The 17,872-nt window shown below is 41.2% G+C and overlaps 1 protein-coding gene and 1 pseudogene across 1 annotated transcript in view; one reads left to right on the forward strand and one right to left on the reverse strand.

The window, feature by feature from the left end:
* KIF15 (kinesin family member 15) overlaps window positions 1–17,872 on the forward strand; it is a 74,703-nt gene that overhangs the window by 37,776 nt on the left and 19,055 nt on the right. Inside the window, exons 10-20 of the mRNA XM_068558708.1 lie at window positions 46–168; window positions 2,136–2,259; window positions 2,800–2,876; window positions 3,103–3,312; window positions 4,213–4,390; window positions 6,239–6,380; window positions 7,199–7,340; window positions 13,786–13,983; window positions 14,734–14,841; window positions 15,113–15,218; window positions 16,117–16,282. Coding sequence (XP_068414809.1) covers window positions 46–168; window positions 2,136–2,259; window positions 2,800–2,876; window positions 3,103–3,312; window positions 4,213–4,390; window positions 6,239–6,380; window positions 7,199–7,340; window positions 13,786–13,983; window positions 14,734–14,841; window positions 15,113–15,218; window positions 16,117–16,282 — 1,574 coding nt within the window. The remainder of the gene's footprint in view (window positions 1–45; window positions 169–2,135; window positions 2,260–2,799; window positions 2,877–3,102; window positions 3,313–4,212; window positions 4,391–6,238; window positions 6,381–7,198; window positions 7,341–13,785; window positions 13,984–14,733; window positions 14,842–15,112; window positions 15,219–16,116; window positions 16,283–17,872) is intronic.
* Window positions 12,118–12,531, reverse strand: LOC137774182 (protein LTO1 homolog pseudogene; annotated as a pseudogene).

The raw sequence follows: 17,872 nt of genomic DNA on the forward strand, positions 1-17,872 counted from the left end.
GTGGTTTCTCCCCTGAAAATGTGTACCATTCATATCATTAAACAGGATTCCCTTGGAGGTAATGCCAAAACAGCCATAATTGCAAATGTTCATCCTGGATCTAGGTGCTTTGGGGAAACCCTATCAACGCTTAATTTTGCCCAAAGAGCCAAGCTGATTAAAAATAAGGTAAAATACTGAGTATACTTAAGTAAATCAGAAAAATATTTAAGCTTGCAGTATCTCACTTTTGTGATTGCCCTCATATTAACATTAGCTTTTAGTTACTGTATTTCTCTGTTGTGAAAGCCTAACTCTAAGCAAGGTTTCTATTTTATCTTTCCTAGCCTTCTATATCGCTCGTGTAATTTGAGACTAGAGTAGATCTTATGGTCGTTATTGTTTGGCTAGTTTTTCCTCAAGGGAAGGCAAAGTTTTTCCTTTGGAATTGGGCTGGAGACTAAATTTATTTACCTAAACCGCGCTTTCAGAGCTGGGTGTTGGGAGCAGGAGGATCCACTATGAACGCAGTTTGATGATACTGACAAACTTGGTCTTTCAAGTTGTCTCTAACTCCAAGGATTCCTCATTTTTCTTTATATACAAGAAGTTTCCTTGATATTTGTGTACACCAGTGGTCAGAAAACTTCCTGTAAAGGGCCCAAGAGGTAAATAATTTCGGCTTCTTGGACCATATGGTCTCTGTCCCAACTACTCAGCTCTGCCTTTGTAGTGAGAAAGCAGCTGTAGATGATATGTAAACATATGGGCATGGCTATGTTCAAGCAGCACTTTGCCAGCCCCTGGTGCAGACTGTCAAAAGACCAAGGAGTTCCCCACTTGCTTTGGAGAGGTTGGAGGGCTCTTTGGTTCTAGACAAAAGAATCAAAGGGCATAAATTGACAAATTAATTTCCTCTCTCTTTCAAAGGAGAAAGTGGTCATTCTTACCTCCCAAAATAGACTCCCTGGTGATCTTATCATGGTAAAAGCAAAGAGGTCCATGTTGCCTCTTCCCCTGGGTAAGGCAGAAGAGTATAGGTCTGGTTATTCATTCATTTTATTGGATTATGAACCCCCTGTGGGATATTTGTAATATGAGGAGGAAAATCATTAGAGCTTCCTGACCCTATCTCTTGGGACTTACTAGAAGATTTTGGAGAGTGGAGAACTGCAGGGATAATTAGAATTGTGATGTCACCAATGTGACAGTGATGTCACAGTGTATAGGAGTGCCTTTTAATGAGGCTGTCCATAAGAATTAGAAGCAACTAGAAATGGCTTCTTAACACATGAAATAACAAAACCAGGAGCCTTATACTAGTCACTGCCAATGGTGAGTCCTCTGCTGCAGCCTACCAAGGGAAAGTGGCTCGGATGTCTGGAATTTGTTTAAGAGTGAACAGTCCTTCCCCGTGGGCAGACCCAGCTACAGACAGGAACATGGGGACCTTGGGGCTGTCAGAGGTTTCTCCCTCACTCTGGAGTATTGGGTATTTGATTTGGTTGGCTCTCAGCTCTTGACTCTTGTTACCACCCTCTAGGTTTTGTGGGACTTTATGAACTTCTTAGAAGTCGTCTCAAATAAGACATTTCTTTAAAAGAGCATTTAGTGTGATAATAAAACAGAAATGGAGTTGTCAAACCAACTCTCCCTTCCAGGAGACTGTTAGGAAATACAGGGTTGGACTTTTCTGGAGAGGGTGGTTTCTTCCAAGCCAGTGGAGCTCAGGTCAGCTCTGCAGTTCCTTACACCTCCTTAGTGAGCGAAGACAGGGGGAGGTGACACTCGTGGAGGTGTTTGCTCTTCTTCACGGGGTGGGGTTATCTCAGGAAGAAGGCAGTGTTAGATGAATATACGTTGATCCCAGAGGCGACCCAGCCCAGCAGGGCCCAGGGCTAGTCAACAGAGCAGAGACCTAAGTGGGGACTCGGGGAGGGGAGGGGAAAGAGTCTCTGGCTCTAGGTGTGAAGGCAGAGGGGAAGGAAGCTCCCTCCGCACTCCAGCGCACTGATTTTGGAGGCCTTTGGACTGTTTGTGAGATGCAAGCGCAGTTTTGTTTGGTCTTCGTCACTCCAAATCATACAAACAAATATAAACACGAGACTGTGTGGCTCAGCATTCTTTTAATGCTTTTTAAAAAAATTCTTGAACAGGCAGTGGTAAATGAAGACACGCAAGGAAATGTGACCCAGCTCCAAGCTGAAGTGAAGAGGCTCAAAGAGCAGCTGGCCCAGCTTACTGCAGGGCAGATACCACCAGAAAGCTTTCGGACCGGAGGTACGACGGGCGCAGTGTCCTCTAACCGGAGGAAATCCAGGCACGGGTATTAGTATGAGAGCCCTCCAGTGACAGGCACAACACAGTAACGCTACCCAGATTTCCCACGAGTGTCTGTTCCTGTTTATTTCACCTACATAGGAACATGGTACTTTGTAACCAGACACAGTTACCACAGGTACTGATTTCTGTGAGATGTGGTGGGAAAGGGGAGTAGAAATAATTTTGAATAATTCATCCCTAATAAGTGCTAAAAAGAGATACTAGTAAATTTCATTTAGATCCACTTCCAAGATTCTGTCATATGTAATCTTTATATGTTTGCTAAATTGGATATGAGAGACTTACTTTTCTTCAAAGAATAGGTAATTTGTAGACTGGGTTAATTTGAAATTCATGATCTGGTGATGAGAGTCTGATTCTTTAAGACGAATTGAGAGCAGTCAATCAAAGGCTATTTTAGCTCATTTCTTGTTCTTAAAATTTGAGAGATAAAACATTTTTCCTCTTTCCTTTTCTTTCTTACTGGACCCGTTACAGACAAAGGCGAGACTGACTACATGAAGTATTTCCGAGAGGCAATGTTATTCTTTAAGAAATCTGAACGGGAAAAGAAGGTAGGAAACTGAATCAGTAAAAGGGGATTCAAGATATTTTAGGCTTTCACTATGAGGAGCTTTTCCGAGTGAAATAAATGGCACAAGTAAATAAAACAAAGGAAGACTGAAAAACCTAATTTTGCCTTTGAGATTAAATGTGAAGTTAGTGTTTATTGCTTGTTTTGTGAAAATTTAGGGAAGCCCAATTATTTCTTATGTTTAACCAAATTATGAATTTCTTAAGTCTTTGGTAGAAAAAGTTAGCCAATTGGAAGACCTCACCCTCAAAAAAGAAAACTTTATTCAATCTAATAAAATGATCGTGAAATTCCGAGAGGATCAAATAATGCGCCTGGAGAAGCTCCACAAGGAATCCCGGGGAAGTTTTCTGCCCGAGGAGCAGGAACGTTTGCTGTTGGAATTGAGGGATGAGATTCAAACTCTGCGGGAACAAGTGAGTACATGACATTCGCGGTAATTGTAAAACTAAAAGAAGTTCAAGGCAAGTATGAATCAGTCACCAAATCGGTCAGGAAATTCTTGTAACTTAATGCAAGAGAAAGTGTTTTAAACGAATTCAACTGACAGTATGATTGCATAATGTGCCCCTCCCCCCGCCCCAATTTTCTAAAGTAGTAAAACCTGAAGGGAGAAGGGAGGACGTGGTGGTGGTTGTGGTGGTGTCGCTGCCGTGGCACTTAGCGCCAGCAGGCCAAGCGCACTGCCTCCCAGTGGGCACCTGGGGTTATCGGAGCCAGTAGTCTCTTCGCAGCTGAGCCCTTTGAAGTGTTGTTGTTTTTCCTTTTCCCTGAGAGGATGGATAGTTAACACAGGCACGTAATTAAAAAACAAGGATAATCTCTTACCAGAGGGGATATCTTTTGAGAGGTTTTTCTGCATTTTCCAACTAATATTGATAGAAGTTTTTACTTTTATCCCTTTTGTGCACAGAAGACAGCACACACACTTTTCTGTACCTTGCCCTTTTCATTTAATGTGTCTTTGGGGGGCATCCCACCCTTTTCAGTAGAGTTTCCTAATCCTTTTCAGTGTGTTAATTCAAGCCGTCTCCTTTGCAGGAAGAGCCTGCCACAATGTGCACCCTGTGCTTATCACCGCAGGTGCCTGGGTGAACGTCTCAGGGGTAGACAGGGAAGTTTCGAGTTTCCTGACCCGAATGTAGAGTTCAGGGTTGTAGGATATGCACGTATTCAGTCTGATGGTAAAAGCTGAGGTGCTCCCCACCCCCGCAGTGCCTGCGGTGTCCACAGTGTTTGCTGTTGGCTTTCGGAAAGACTTGTTCACTAAGGTCATGTTTGTAAATACGTAAGTCTCTAATTCTTCCATGTGACAGGTAGAGCACCACCCCAGAGTTGCAAAATATGCTATGGAAAATCATTCCCTCAGGGAGGAGAACAGAAGACTGAGATTGTCACAGCCTGTGAAAAGAGCCCACGAAATGGATGCCCAGACCATCACAATCCTGGAAAAAGCTTTCTTTGAAGTATCTGGCACAGAGAGAAATGACAAAAGTAAGACGTGATAGTTGTAAACATGCCTTTCTCTGTCTTACAGATAAAAGATTGATTCAGATATTACTTTACATTTTTATTAAATGGAATTTTCCTATTTTAAGTATTTGAAATGAAAAGTACTTAACTAATGACAACATGAATGAGTGTAGAGTTGAGATATTTATTCACCTGACGAACATCTGTACAGTGTGAGAGATGTCAGAGTGATCAGACTCACGGTCCAGCCGGCACAGTGATTGGTCCTGATGTCATGGTTGCGGGTCATGCTTGCCAGTTTACGTTCTGCTCTACATTAGTTCTGTAAGTTTACTATTACTCTCTGAAAAGTGGTTTAGTTACTGATCTGATTTACACGCTTGGCAGCTGTTGGTGTTAATGCTCTGGGATTTGGTAACAAAGTCTATGTTTGCTCCATTCTTAGAGTGAATATCTTCATGGCCTTTTATCACACTCTGTTGCAGCCTTTGTTTCTCTTTAGGTTGAAATTGAGATACTTCTAATCTTTTTATACTGCAATGATAAAAGGAAAAAAAAATTTTTTTAATTTCCTTTTCCAAGCCTTCTTCCATTCTATCATGAATTAACGAAAGAATAAAATTCACAGAATATGGGTTGTAGAGAGACCACAATTTTAGATGCAAAGTTAAAATCAGGTTTTCTGCATTAAGTATTTTTTCCTACAATGCTCTGTATTTTGTTGGCCATTTTGCCCTCAGTAGTACCTTAACTTACTACCTTTGAAAGATACTAATGGTAATTTCTGGACCTCACCATCTTCTAAACATACATCATTCTCTAAACAACTTCTTTTCTAATGAGCAGTTTGGGGTATTTACTTCAATCTTTCTTCTCTTTTTTTGAACATTTATTTATTTTATTTATTTATTTTCCTTATTTTCTTTTGGCTGAGTCGGGTCTTACTTGCAGCACATGGGTTCTTTGTTGAGGCATCTCTGTTGAAGCATGCAGGATCTTTTTCGTTACAGTCCGCAGTCTCCTCGGGTTTCTGTCTAGCTGCGGCACGCGGACTTCTCTCTAGTTGTGGTGTGCAGGTTTTCTCTCTCTAGTTGTGGTGCACAGACTCCAGGGCTCGTGGGCCCTGTAGTTGTGGCACGCAGGCTCCAGAGCGCGTGGGCTCCTCTGTAGTTTGCGGCAGGCGGGCTTTCATTGAGGCACACGAGCTCAATAGTTGTGGTGCACGGGCTTAGTTGCTCCACGGCATGGGAGATCTTAGTTCCCCGAAGAGGGATCGAACCCACGTCCCCTGCATTGGAAAGCTGATTCCTTACCACTGGACCACCAGGGAAATCCCTCTCTAAACATTTTTACATGTTATTTCCCATACTGAAACTCAGTGGCACTCTTTTCAACAAATTCAGCCTTCTAAGCAATCCCTGAAAATTAATATATTCTACCTGGTAGATGATACCAAGTTCTTTCAGTTGGCTGCCATTGCTATTTGTTTCTTTTGCTAAAAATTCATTGACCGTTGGCACTGATTCCTGCAAGATTCAATTGGTGACGTTTCTCTGTCCAGCAGTGTGGGTGTTATATACTTCAGTCATTGTTTGCTCTTTTCTCTTAATGGAAAAGGTGTTGGCTTAAATATGCCCCTTCATCCTGTGGCTTCACAGCTTCTCAAAAACAACTTCTGATACTCTTTGATGCACTGGGTTGTGTCTTATGTCTCCTCTTGAGTTACAGCCTCTTGTATTTTAGGGTCCACTTTCCAATGATTTCTCTTTTTTCCTCCTTGTGCTTCAAAATTGATACCTGGCAGAGAACTTAGAATATGTATTCTGTTATTTTTCTTTTTCAAAGACCAGGTTGTTTCCTTATTATCAGGTCAGCAAAGATTCTCTCCTAAAGCTCCGAAAGAGCCGTGTTCGTTAGCAAACACTGAGAAGTTAAAAGCACAACTCCTGCAAGTTCAGACAGAGCTGAATAATTCAAAGCAAGAATATGAAGAATTCAAAGAACTAACTAGGTAAAGTATAAATACACATTCATGCTTGCCTATTTCTGACCTTTTAGTGTTGGTTTGTTTTGGTGTTTAGCATTGATGATTTAATTGAACATTTACCTTAAATATTCTAATATAGCAGCTAACTTGTTTTGACATGAAGGAAAAGGAGGGCTTGCATCTAGCTCTTTTTCTTTACTCATTTTTAAAAATTGAGGTACAGTTGACATAAACTTCTAGTCTTTAATAATATATTCAATGAACTAGATGATACAGATGTTTTAAGGGATATACCTATTGAGATGAGTATCTGTTAAAGTTACTTGTAAATTCTTTATCTGGCCAGCAAATTTAAATCACCGCTGTTATGAATTAGATCAGGATTTTTAGAAATTACAGGTTTGTTAATATTCTTTTTTTTTTTTTTGAGGTTCAAGTTCTATGCAGTTATTTATTTTTTATTAAATTTTTCCTGTTAATATTCTCACTTGATATTCTGTGTAAAAGAAAACAAAGATAAACCACATTCATATTATAATTAAGATTAATCCTGTTCTAAAATATATAGAAATGTTTGTTTTAAGAATAACATATTACATATGGGATCGTTGTGGATTGTTTGGGCTTTTGAATTGGAGCGCTACCATTTGCTAGTTGACTACCTTAGTCATCAATCTCTGAGCTGTATTTTACCCAATTGGAAAATCCCAGTAATAATCTGAGAATATCTCTGATTTAAAGAGATAACTATAAAGTTGTGTGAGAATATAAACTGTAAAGTACTCTACAAATGTATGACATTACTTACTACCTGAAACACTCAATATTATAATATGTATTAGGAAAAGGCAGCTGGAATTAGAATCAGAGCTTCAGTCTTTGCAAAAAGCGAACCTTAATCTTGAAAACCTTTTGGAAGCAACAAAAGCCTGCAAGCGGCAAGAAGTTTCTCAGCTGAATAAAATTCATGCTGAAACACTTAAGGTAGGTAATCTGAAGCAGTACTTCAACCTTAAATCAGTGGTGTCTCATTTTGTGAATAATGGAGCGTCTGCACAGATTATCTCCAGATACAGATAGAATCCCTTGCCAACAGTTAACCCCAGGGTAATACTAGTCCTAGGGTTCTGATGTATACCCCCAGTGGCAGGGTCATGTAGGGAAGAATACAGCATTTGGAATCAGACCTGGGTTCAAATTCTAATCTGTCAGTAACCTTAGGCAGGGTTTCCTAACTTCTGAGCCTCATTTATTGCCTCTGAATTGGAGACGAGGCCAACTTAATCACCGGGTTTTTAGAGCATTAAGTGAGATAATAAAGTGCCTGGCACCTGATGGCTCTCAGTATATGGCAATTGTTGCTATAATGTGTTGTGTGCTCAAAGCTTGCAGTGGAAGAATAGAAATCCTAAAGATAAAGACCACTAAAGGATCAAGGGTAACACGGGGGATAATAGAAGGGATTGTTCCCCTAAACAACCATAGCCCTCATGAAAGAAGAAAACTGTGAACATCTGAGAATGAGGAGAGGGAAGGGGAATACATAAGGAAGGCAAAGGTTAAGAAGCTGATGCTGCCCATCCTGGTTATTTTAACTTTTGGACCAAATTCTCCGAAGGCTAAAAAAAACCTTTCCTTATACATCTTAAAAATAATAGATGTTTCTCTCTAATGGTTATCTTTATCAGTGATGCTTTTCGTATCACTTAATAGGATACTGCTTTTCAAAGTAATTTTATTTGTTTGAATAGGTAATCACATGACTGGAATTTTTTTTTTTAATATTATTTATTTGGTTGCACTGGGTCTTAGTTGCAGCAGGCGAGCTCCTTAGTTGCGGCTTGCCGGCTCCTTAGTTGCAGTACGTGGGCGCCTTAGTTGTGGCATGCGAACTTTTAGTTGCGGCATGGATGTGGGATCTGATTCCCTGGCCAAGGATTGAACCCGGGCCCCCTACATTGGGAGCGTAGAGTCTTAACCGCTGCACCACCAGGGAAGTCCCATGACTGGAATTTTTAAAGGTACGAAATGACAAGTCTCATTCTGTCTGCTGTCCTTTCAGCCAACCAAGACCCTCCTTGGAGGCGGTCAATGTCACAAAGTTTTTTTGTTTTTTCTTTCTTTTTCATATATTTTTTTATTTTTCACAAACAGTAGCATACACATACACATCATTCTACACCTCAATTTTTTGTTTAAACATAATGATATTTTAGAGTTTGTCCCATGTCTAAAGGGAGAAAAACAAACTTTCTCTCCTGATTTTTTTATTTTTATTTTTTTGGCTGCGTTGGGTCTTTGTTGCTGCGCACGGGCTTTCTCTAGTTGGGGTGAGCGGGGGCTACTCTTTGTTGCAGTGTGCGGGCTTCTCATTGTGGTGGCTTCTCTTGTTGTGGAGCACGGGCTCTAGGTGCGTGGGCTTCAGTAGTTGCAGCACACGGGCTCAATAGTTGTGGCACACAGACTTAGTTGCACCGCGGCATGTGGAATCTTCCCGGACCAGGGCTTGAACCCGTGTCCCCTGCATTGGCAGGCAGATTCTTAACCACTGCACCACCAGGGAAGTTCCTCTCTCCTTTTTGTTTTTGTTTGTTTTTTGTTTTGTTTTGGCAGCTGCACAAGAATATACTGTATGGATATATCATGATTTAACTTGATATATATCAAGTTAAATACTATTATTTAACTTGAAAATACTATTTTCAAGTAAATACAAGAAAAATACTATTTTTTCTTATAAAGGTAGAATTTTTAAGATTGCTTTTTTAAAAAGGCGGCCTTTAAAATCTGTGCAAGAAATTATTTTAAAATACTTGCAAAATATCACCAAATGTTTCCTAGTTTGAGTTTGTAGCCCCTTAGCAATAGAATTATAGAGCGTGAAGCACTGGCATTCTAGTCTACTTCTTTTTATAGCTGAGCAAACAGGATGAAGGGGATTAAAAGGTTTGCCAAGAGTAGCATAGCAATTCAGGTCTTGTTGTTGTTCATTTTTAATCATATGAGAACTTTATGGATACATTATCCTTGTTTAAAGAAAGTATACGTATGTATACAAGTTTTGGTTAAAGTTCCTTTTGAGTACCACTGCCAGTCTGGGTCTAATCTGGTCCTTCATCCCCCATCCCCATCCCCATCCCCAGGGGTAATTTATCATCAATTTGGGGATCCTTTTTCTTAGCAATTTTGTACAGTAAATATACATAGTCTGAGAAGATACATAGAGTTATTTCATAGAGTGTTTTTTTTTTTTGTCGTACTTTGTTTTTAAAAATAAATGGAATCATCCTACATATGTTATTCTGCAATGGGCTTTTGTTAACTCAGGAATATGCCTTGGGTCTTTCCACATGAACTAGTACTTAGAACTCTACCTCATTTTAAACCCAGGCTTCTGTGCTTTGGAATAATTCCGTGGCTTATTTAGGTGGTTTCCAGTGCAAGCATTCTCCGGGGCGGGTTTTATGAAGGAGAAGTGGTAGTTTTAGGACGTTTCAGTATCCTGCTGAAGTGCCCTCCAAGTGGCTGCACCACATTCCTTTCCGGGAAGCCTGGGAGCACTCCTTCCATAGCACTGGCCCCAGAACTGGCATTGTTCTCCAGTCTGATGGGTGAAAATGGTTTTAATTCTACTTTTCCTCATTTCTAGTGAGGCCAGACCACATCTTTTCCTATGTTCATTGCCATTGGTTGGAACACAGGAGAAGATGTTTGACCTATGAAAAAAAGTGCCTATTTTCCTACTAGTTATTTATCTTTTTTCTTGTGATTTGTAGGCATTTTATGTGTTAATCTTTTGTTTGTTATGTATACTGCTAGTATATTCTGCCATCATGTTCCTTGTCTTTCATCTTTGTATGTGATACTTTTGTTATACAGAAGTTTTAAAATTTTGATATAGCCAGGTTTATTGATCTTTTATCTTTGCAACTTTTTTTTTTTGGCCGTGCTGAGTGGCTTGCTGGATCTTAGTTCCCTGACCAGAGATTGAACCCGGGCCCCAGCAGTGAAAGTGCCAAGTCCTGACCACTGGCCTGCCAGGGAATTCCCTCTTTGTAACTTTTTAAATACATTTTTAAAGGCCTAGACAATCTCAAGAGCATCAGTATATTCTACTTTCTTTTACTACTTTTATTTTCTACTTTTTATTTTTTTTGCTTTAAAATATGCTGTTTATTTTTTTCTCCAGTTATAAAAATAATACATTATCTCAACAGATAGTTTAGGAAACACAAAAATCCACCCAGGAAAACAACAACAAAAGCCCCTCCATTCCACCAGCCAGAGATAAGCGCTGCTGGTGTCTGTGACGAAGGCACATCTGAGGCCATGCGCCCAGCCCCGGCCTCTGCAGAGCTGAGGTGGGGCCGCAGGCCAGGAGCAAACAGCGAGACACACGTAAGACAGCCGAGCAGGATAAAGCCGGAGTCTTGTCCTCCAACAACTAGAAGCTGTTTCTCCCTCCTTGGCACACGGTGAGGGCCAGCGTCCCAGGCCCCGCAGGGACCCCCCCAGCAGCTGCCAGGGGAGCACGGTTTACCCAGATGCTCTGGAATGATTTTAAAATCTGGAGCGGATTCACGGCTACCCCTGTGCTAATCTCACTCATGGCTTCCAGATCTGCTCCCTGGGCCAGGAGCGGGTGGGGAGAGGCCTCGGGCCGGGGTGCCCGAGGGGCCTGGACACGGGCCGTCATGTGCAGAGAAATGCCTGGGAGCCACGCATCTCAGGGGGGACTGGCCTGCCTGGACCTCACCGCATACAGACGATGCGTTTTAAGTCTGGGCAGAAGACAGAAGAACTCACAATAAAAGGAAGGCTGCAGTAAGGCTCCAAAGTTTCTGCATATAGAACGGTGACCATTTTTGATGCTGCAGAGCCCCACCTACCAGGGGACACAGGAAGAGCACGTCCCGGCTCCCTGGGGACAGGGCTGGCCTCTCCTCCTCTCAGCCAGACACCCACGTCCATGGCCACAGGGGATGCCCCAGGGCTCCCCGGGGCACAGTGGGGACCTGCGGGCAGGGACCCTGAGCCTGTGGGTGCGACCGCACGTTCCAGAGCGGGCACCAGGAGACGGGGGGGGGGGTGGGGGGGGAGGAGAGAGCCGGGTGCCGGGGTTGGAGTCCCAGCTCTATCGCCCGCTGCCCTTGGACCAGACAGTCTTTTGGGCCTTGGTTTCCTCGTCTATAAAGTGGGAATAATGCCCACCTCGTGGGCTCCTGAAGGGACTAAATAAAACATGAGAAGCAGGTCACAGCACTGGCACATCTCAAGGGTCAATAAATGTCACTCCCATCACTCCTTCCCATTAACCTGCTTCGTGTCAACCCTGTAGCTCTCATTTTTTAAAAAACTGTCCCTCTGAGCGCTGACCGAAGCCTGGGGGGTAAAGGGGAGGTTTATCCTATCCAGAGCCAACCCGAATCTAGATCCAGCCAGGCCTGCCAGGTGACGAGAACCCCTGAGCCAGCGGCCTGGACCCTGGACCAGAGAAGAGCAGCCCCGCGAGGGCTCTGCCAGGGCCGCGTTCAGACAGCAGAGCAGACAGGGCCCAACAAAGGACGGGCTTGTGTGGAGGGGCCCCGTAGGGGGCACTGAGGCGATGCAGGCAGACCTCAGGGGAAGACACCGGCCAAGCTGGAACTCTCCCTGCAAAACAGTGAATCCCTTGTCATTGTTTTGCCTTTAATCGCATTTTTAAACACTTAACATACAAACATCTGTTCCTTGATGTTTCGTCTCTGTTCCTCTGTCATCCTCAAAATGAAAGTCCAGAACCTTCTGCACTAATTTTAAAGTCGGGCTGAACGTTTAGTAATGAACAAGGCTGCTTAAATTTCCCTCTAATTTTGTCTAAGTCTTAATGAAGTTTATCATAAGTAGGGTCATCATAAGGGAGTTTCTGAATCATTCCAATCAACGATTCTAAGACCTTCATCCTTCTGCTGTCTTTCTCAGTGGTGGAACCGTGCAGGAGACGTCTCCGAGCAAAAGCAAAACCTTGGTAGCACCTGATCTCAGATCTGATTTTAGCTCCATGTAACGTGTTATACTGTCTTCCTTCAATCATACCCAAACTACTTCCTTATTCATAGCCTTCCTGATACCCTTCCCCGTGAAACCTCTCATCCGCCATCACGATGGCATCGAACATGTCCTGACTCCCGGCCATGGCGGCAGCCGCCCCGACCCCAACCCCCGCCCCTCCCGGCCACAGACCCGCAAAGCCTCGGGCACGGACACCTCTTTTACTACTTTTATAATTTTCTTTTTACATTGAGATGTTTAATGCATCTGCTATTTTATCTTTAAATGGCATGACACAGGTTTACATTTTTTAAAAAATAGACCATGTTTTATGTATGGAATCTGAAAAAAAAAAAAATGGTTCTGAAGAACCTAGGGAGGGGCAGGACAGGAATAAAGACGCAGACGTAGAGAATGGACTTGAGGACACAGAGGGGGAAGGGTAAGCTGGGACGAAATGAGAGAGTGGCATGGACTTATATACACTACCAAATGTAAAATAGATAGCTAGTGGGAAACAGCCGCATGGCACAGGGAGATCAGCTCGGTGCTTTGTGACCACCTGGGGGGGGGGGGGGTATAGGGAGGGTGGGAGGGAGGCGCAAGAGGGAGGAGATATGGGGATATATGTATATGTATAGCTGATTCACTTTGTTATAAAGCAGAAACTAACACACCATTGTAAAGCAATTATACTCCAATAAAAATGTTTAAAAAAATAATAAAATAAAATAGACCATGTTTTTCTCATTAATTTGAACTTTCCACATATAAGTTATTCTATTTCGGACTTTTTATTTTCTTCCAGTGTTCTATTTGATTATACATATGCTAATAATGCATTGTTTTAGTGACCATACACTTACATTTTTATATTGACCAGGGAAGTCTTCCTAATTTGTTGTCTTTTTAATTGTCTCTTCTTGCACTTTTTTTTTTTTTTTTTTGTATACAGTTTGGAGTTGACTTACCAAGTTTCATTTTTAAAAATCTTACAACAATTTTTGCTTGAGACTGCTTTGAACTGATAGATTTGTTTCCACAAGGGCATTTCTATGCTGCGTCTCAAGGATACCTTTTGTTTTCTTTTTTTTCTTAAATATTTGTTTATTTGACTGCTCCAGGTCTTAGTTGCAGCATGTGGGATCTTTAGTTGCGGCATGTGAACTCTTAGTTGTGGCATGTGGGATCTAGTTCTCTGACCAGGGATTGAACCTGGGCCCCCTGCAGTGGGAGAACGGAGTCTTAGCCACTGGACCACCAGGGAAGTCTCAAGGATACCTTTTCTTTTCTCTTGATGAATAAAATTATAATTTTATCCTCTCTGTTCACACAATTATAAATATGCTATTGTTTTCATGTGTGCTAATGTTGTTTTCCTAATAATTTTTTGCTGTAGATCATAACGACACCAACCAAGGCTTATCAACTTTGGTCTCGACCAGTACCAAAATTAAGCCCTGAACTGGAGAGTTTTGGCTCTGCACACACTCAGAATTCTAGCAGATTGGATAAGGATATCTTAAATGAGCCAGTGCCACCTGAGATTAATGAACAAGCTTTTGAAGCCATTTCTGAAGAGCACAGAATGGTGCAGGTACCTGTTTAGTATTAAAATCGTATCTTTTTAAGGATGAGTGTGTAAAAATCCCTGGGTTAGAAATCAGCCTGCTCTTGTTCTTTCAATCTGCTTTGCAGTATTTAGCAAGTCAGTTTCCACTCTCCTTGAGCTTTGGTTCTCTCGTGTGTAAAAAAACCAGTTCGCCACTAGCTTCTAGTTCCGGAACTGGTTTACATGGCACAGTGTTGTATCTGCTAAAGAAGATTAAATAGCTGAAAGAATCTTGTGATAGATCAAATTTTAGACAGCTTTTGGTATATTTGAAATAACATGTGAAGTTTATCTCAGAATTCAGTGATTTGTTTTTTCTTTGAAGAAGTTTATCTACTGTCTAGTAAAACTTATAGGGAGCCACGTCACCCCAAATTCCAAAATTTTGCCCTTCCACAGGTATGGAGGCCTTTCTGGTGAAGTCACTTCATATAGGCCTGAGAAAGCTTCTTAGAAGTCTCAAGATGGCTCTATGATTTAATCTATGATTTTAATTTTAATCACTTCTTTCCTTTGTGTTTCATATTATCCACTTTGATGGGCCACAAGTGTAATTCTGAAACATGAGAAATCATTAGTGTAGTCTTTTGAAATGGTTTTCTGGCTCCAAACTGGCCTTTGATACCTTTGTCCATATGAGGTTTTGAGTTTTGTATTTTTAATGCAGAAGAAATGATGGACTGTTTAAGATGTCCATTAAAAGAATTTTTGACCACTGAAGTTCTTGTGTTGCAGGAACAAATGTGTGCCCTTCAAGTCAAGTTGGATGAAGAAGAGCATAAAAACCTAAAGCTTCAGCAGCACATTGACAAACTGGAACATCATTCTACTCAAATGCAGGAGGTGAGACCGCGAGCATTGCCTCAGAAAATGTATGAAACAGATCCTCAAAGTAAGAGCGTCCCAGGAAGGAAATGACTTTATGAAGCCTTGGTCAAGGTTTATTTGAGTTGTATTCTCTATTTTGTTACTTCACCTACTATTCTGATAATGAGACACACACCCCTAGTCTGAGTTTAAGACTAGATTTTAAAAACAGAAACAAGGTGATGATTTGGAGTGTGTCTTAGCATGCCAGTATTTTTTTTCCAGTAAATTTATCTCTTTCCCAAAGCTTTTCTCATCTGAAAGAACTGATTGGACCGAACAGCAGCAAGGGTATCTCTCTCAGTTGAATGTCCTTGAAAAGCAGCTTCAAGACACTCAGACCAAGAATGACTGTGAGTCTGAACACTTGGAAGCTTCCTAATCTGAATCCTGTAACTCAGTATCTTTTTACTCGTATGGATAAAATGTTGTCCCTGTGTTTTTGGTTGGTTGTTTCTGTTTGTTTGTTTTAAATTAGACCAGATGAGTAATAGCAATATATTATAAAGGGTAATTTTCTCCAGGACTGCTCTCAAACAGATGATACAAATGTTTGCTTAAAGTTTTAATACTGCTTTGAAAACAAAGTGTCTTGAATTCATAGGATGAAGGTTTTACTAGTGACAAAAAAGCATAAAATATATTTGTATATATTCATAGATGTGGGAATATCATTTAATTCCAGTTTTTTTAGTTTTTTCTTTCATCAGAGTACTTGCAATAGCTTATGATAAAGCTAAGGCAAAAAAGACAACCGTTTCCTTTTCTTTGATCAAAAAGTTACCTAATTTTAATTCCAGTTGGAGTTTCCTTAGAAGACCAGAGTGTTTAACCTATTTTGGAAAGTTCTGGTACATCTCCAAAGGGTTTTCAATAAGTAAGATTAGGTCACTTAAAATACATTAAATCTCTTGGCTTTTTTTCTTATTTGAAGAGTTTTGATGCACATTCTGCAGGAGAAATGTAGAAAAATCAAATGACCTACATGTGAGGGACAGGTGTTAACTTTTTTTTTTTTGGTAGAAATATACCAAAAACCATGAGCAAGGGAGAGGAAGAAAATAGAAATCTCAGTGCTCCTAGATACCTCCCATTTAGTTGTTCAAAATTTTTACTCTTAAAATGGTCTCTTCAGCTTGTTTTTGCTGATTGTGTGAAGGGTACCTATCAAATTTATTTGCCTCCTTTGTAAAAAATGCATGTAAAGAAAAGTCTGTTAAGAGTTATTATGTGTTTGTTTGGTTGTTTTAGTTTTGAAAAGTGAGGTACATGACCTGCGAGTAGTTCTTCATTCTGCAGACAAGGAGCTGTCTTCGGTGAAACTGGAGTATAGTTCATTCAGAGAGAGTCAGGAGAAAGAACTCAACAGCCTTTCCGAAAGACACATGCATGTACAGCTTCAACTACATAATGTCAGGTAGAGTTGTTCTGTTATTGTTTCAAGTTGCCTGATGGCCTGCAACCCAGGACTACTTGAAGTACAAGTGCTGTAAACCTAACTCAAGCTAGTTTTAAAAAACTAAAAGATAATTTATTGGGAATGCCCTGGCTGTCCAGTGGTTAGGACTCTGCGCTTTCACTGCCGAGGGTCTGGGTTCGATCCCTGGTCAGGGAACTAAAATCCTGCAAGCTGCACTGTGCCCCCGTTTGAAAAAAAAAAAAAATGTAGTTTATTGGCTCACGACATTGGGAAGCCCCAGAGGTGATTTTGGTTTCACAGACAAACTAGATTGAATCTCAAACAATATTGTCAGTGTGCATTCCCATCCCCCCACCCCCCTCCAGCTTCTCTCCCTCACTTCCTCTTTCAGTCCCTCCCTCCCTTTCTCTCTGTTCCTCTTCCCTCTGTGTATTGCCCTTATTCTCTTCTACTGTTGAGGACCTTCCTCTATGTGACGGGGAACAGATTGCCTCAGACAGCTCCATCTTCTGTCTCCTGGCATAACAACCCTTGCGAAGAAATTCTCTCTCCCCATCGCCATATATCAATCCCAGAGAAAATTGGTATTGTTCTTGCTTGAGTCATCTGCTTACTTTTTGGTCAATCACTTACCAAGGGTTGGCGCAACAGAGGTGACGTGTCTGTTCCCTCTCCAGCGGGAAAGGTGTGCTCTTACTAGAAGGGACAGTACAAGGTAGACCAAACCAGTAGTTGCCACCATTGTCCACAGTAACTCCAGAAGCTGGCTAGTTAGTCAAGTGCTGGTAATCTTGAAACAAAGTAATCTAAGATGTAAGTTGTTTGTTTTTACTGTTTATTTTTCTCACTAATTTCAACCTTTTGTAAAACGTAACTTAAAACCATCTCGTGGTTTTGATGCTATTTCCCAAGTCTATGGCAATAATTTAATAATGGACATTGATTGTGATACTGTGAGTGTGATATGAGTGTGACTGCTCACTCTAGAAAAGCTGCTAATAGACAACCTTGAATTTAGTTTTTATAGACATTGCCAAGACTAAAACCTGTAATGCTTGAGTGTGTTTTGAATATGCAACAAGGAATTTAAAATAGAGGAAGAAAACTTGAGGTCTGCATGTCTCCATAGACATGTTTTTGTTGGGCCTGCCCAGTATGGTTTTTGAAAAAAATTTAGCATAACATTTTTAAAATTGAGAACTTTCTTATAAAGATCCATATTTCAGCATCCTGTTAAAAATCCGACAAGTTGCTGGCACTGGGCCCACATTCTTGCATGGCAGCCATCCTTTAGAGAGGGGCCTGTGCTAAGTCAGCACAGCCTCCGCTCCCCGGCGCCATTTCCCCAGCACCAAGGCTGCTGGTCAATGGCTATTTATCATCACAGGTGCACTGCTGTTTTTTCTTACACCTGGTATTAGTTTTTAACATCCGAATCACTAAATCTTATCTTGGCTCTGTCAAACTAATTTTGTGTGATTTTTTTTGCACTCAATGTGACGTACATTGAGTATATCACTTACTGGGCTGCTTAAACTGTCATGGCTCTCAAAGGTTGTTAAGACCTCTAAGTGAAACCACCCAACC

Source organism: Eschrichtius robustus, chromosome 12 (genome assembly GCF_028021215.1).
Source record: "Eschrichtius robustus isolate mEscRob2 chromosome 12, mEscRob2.pri, whole genome shotgun sequence".
Lineage (NCBI taxonomy): Eukaryota > Metazoa > Chordata > Mammalia > Artiodactyla > Eschrichtiidae > Eschrichtius > Eschrichtius robustus.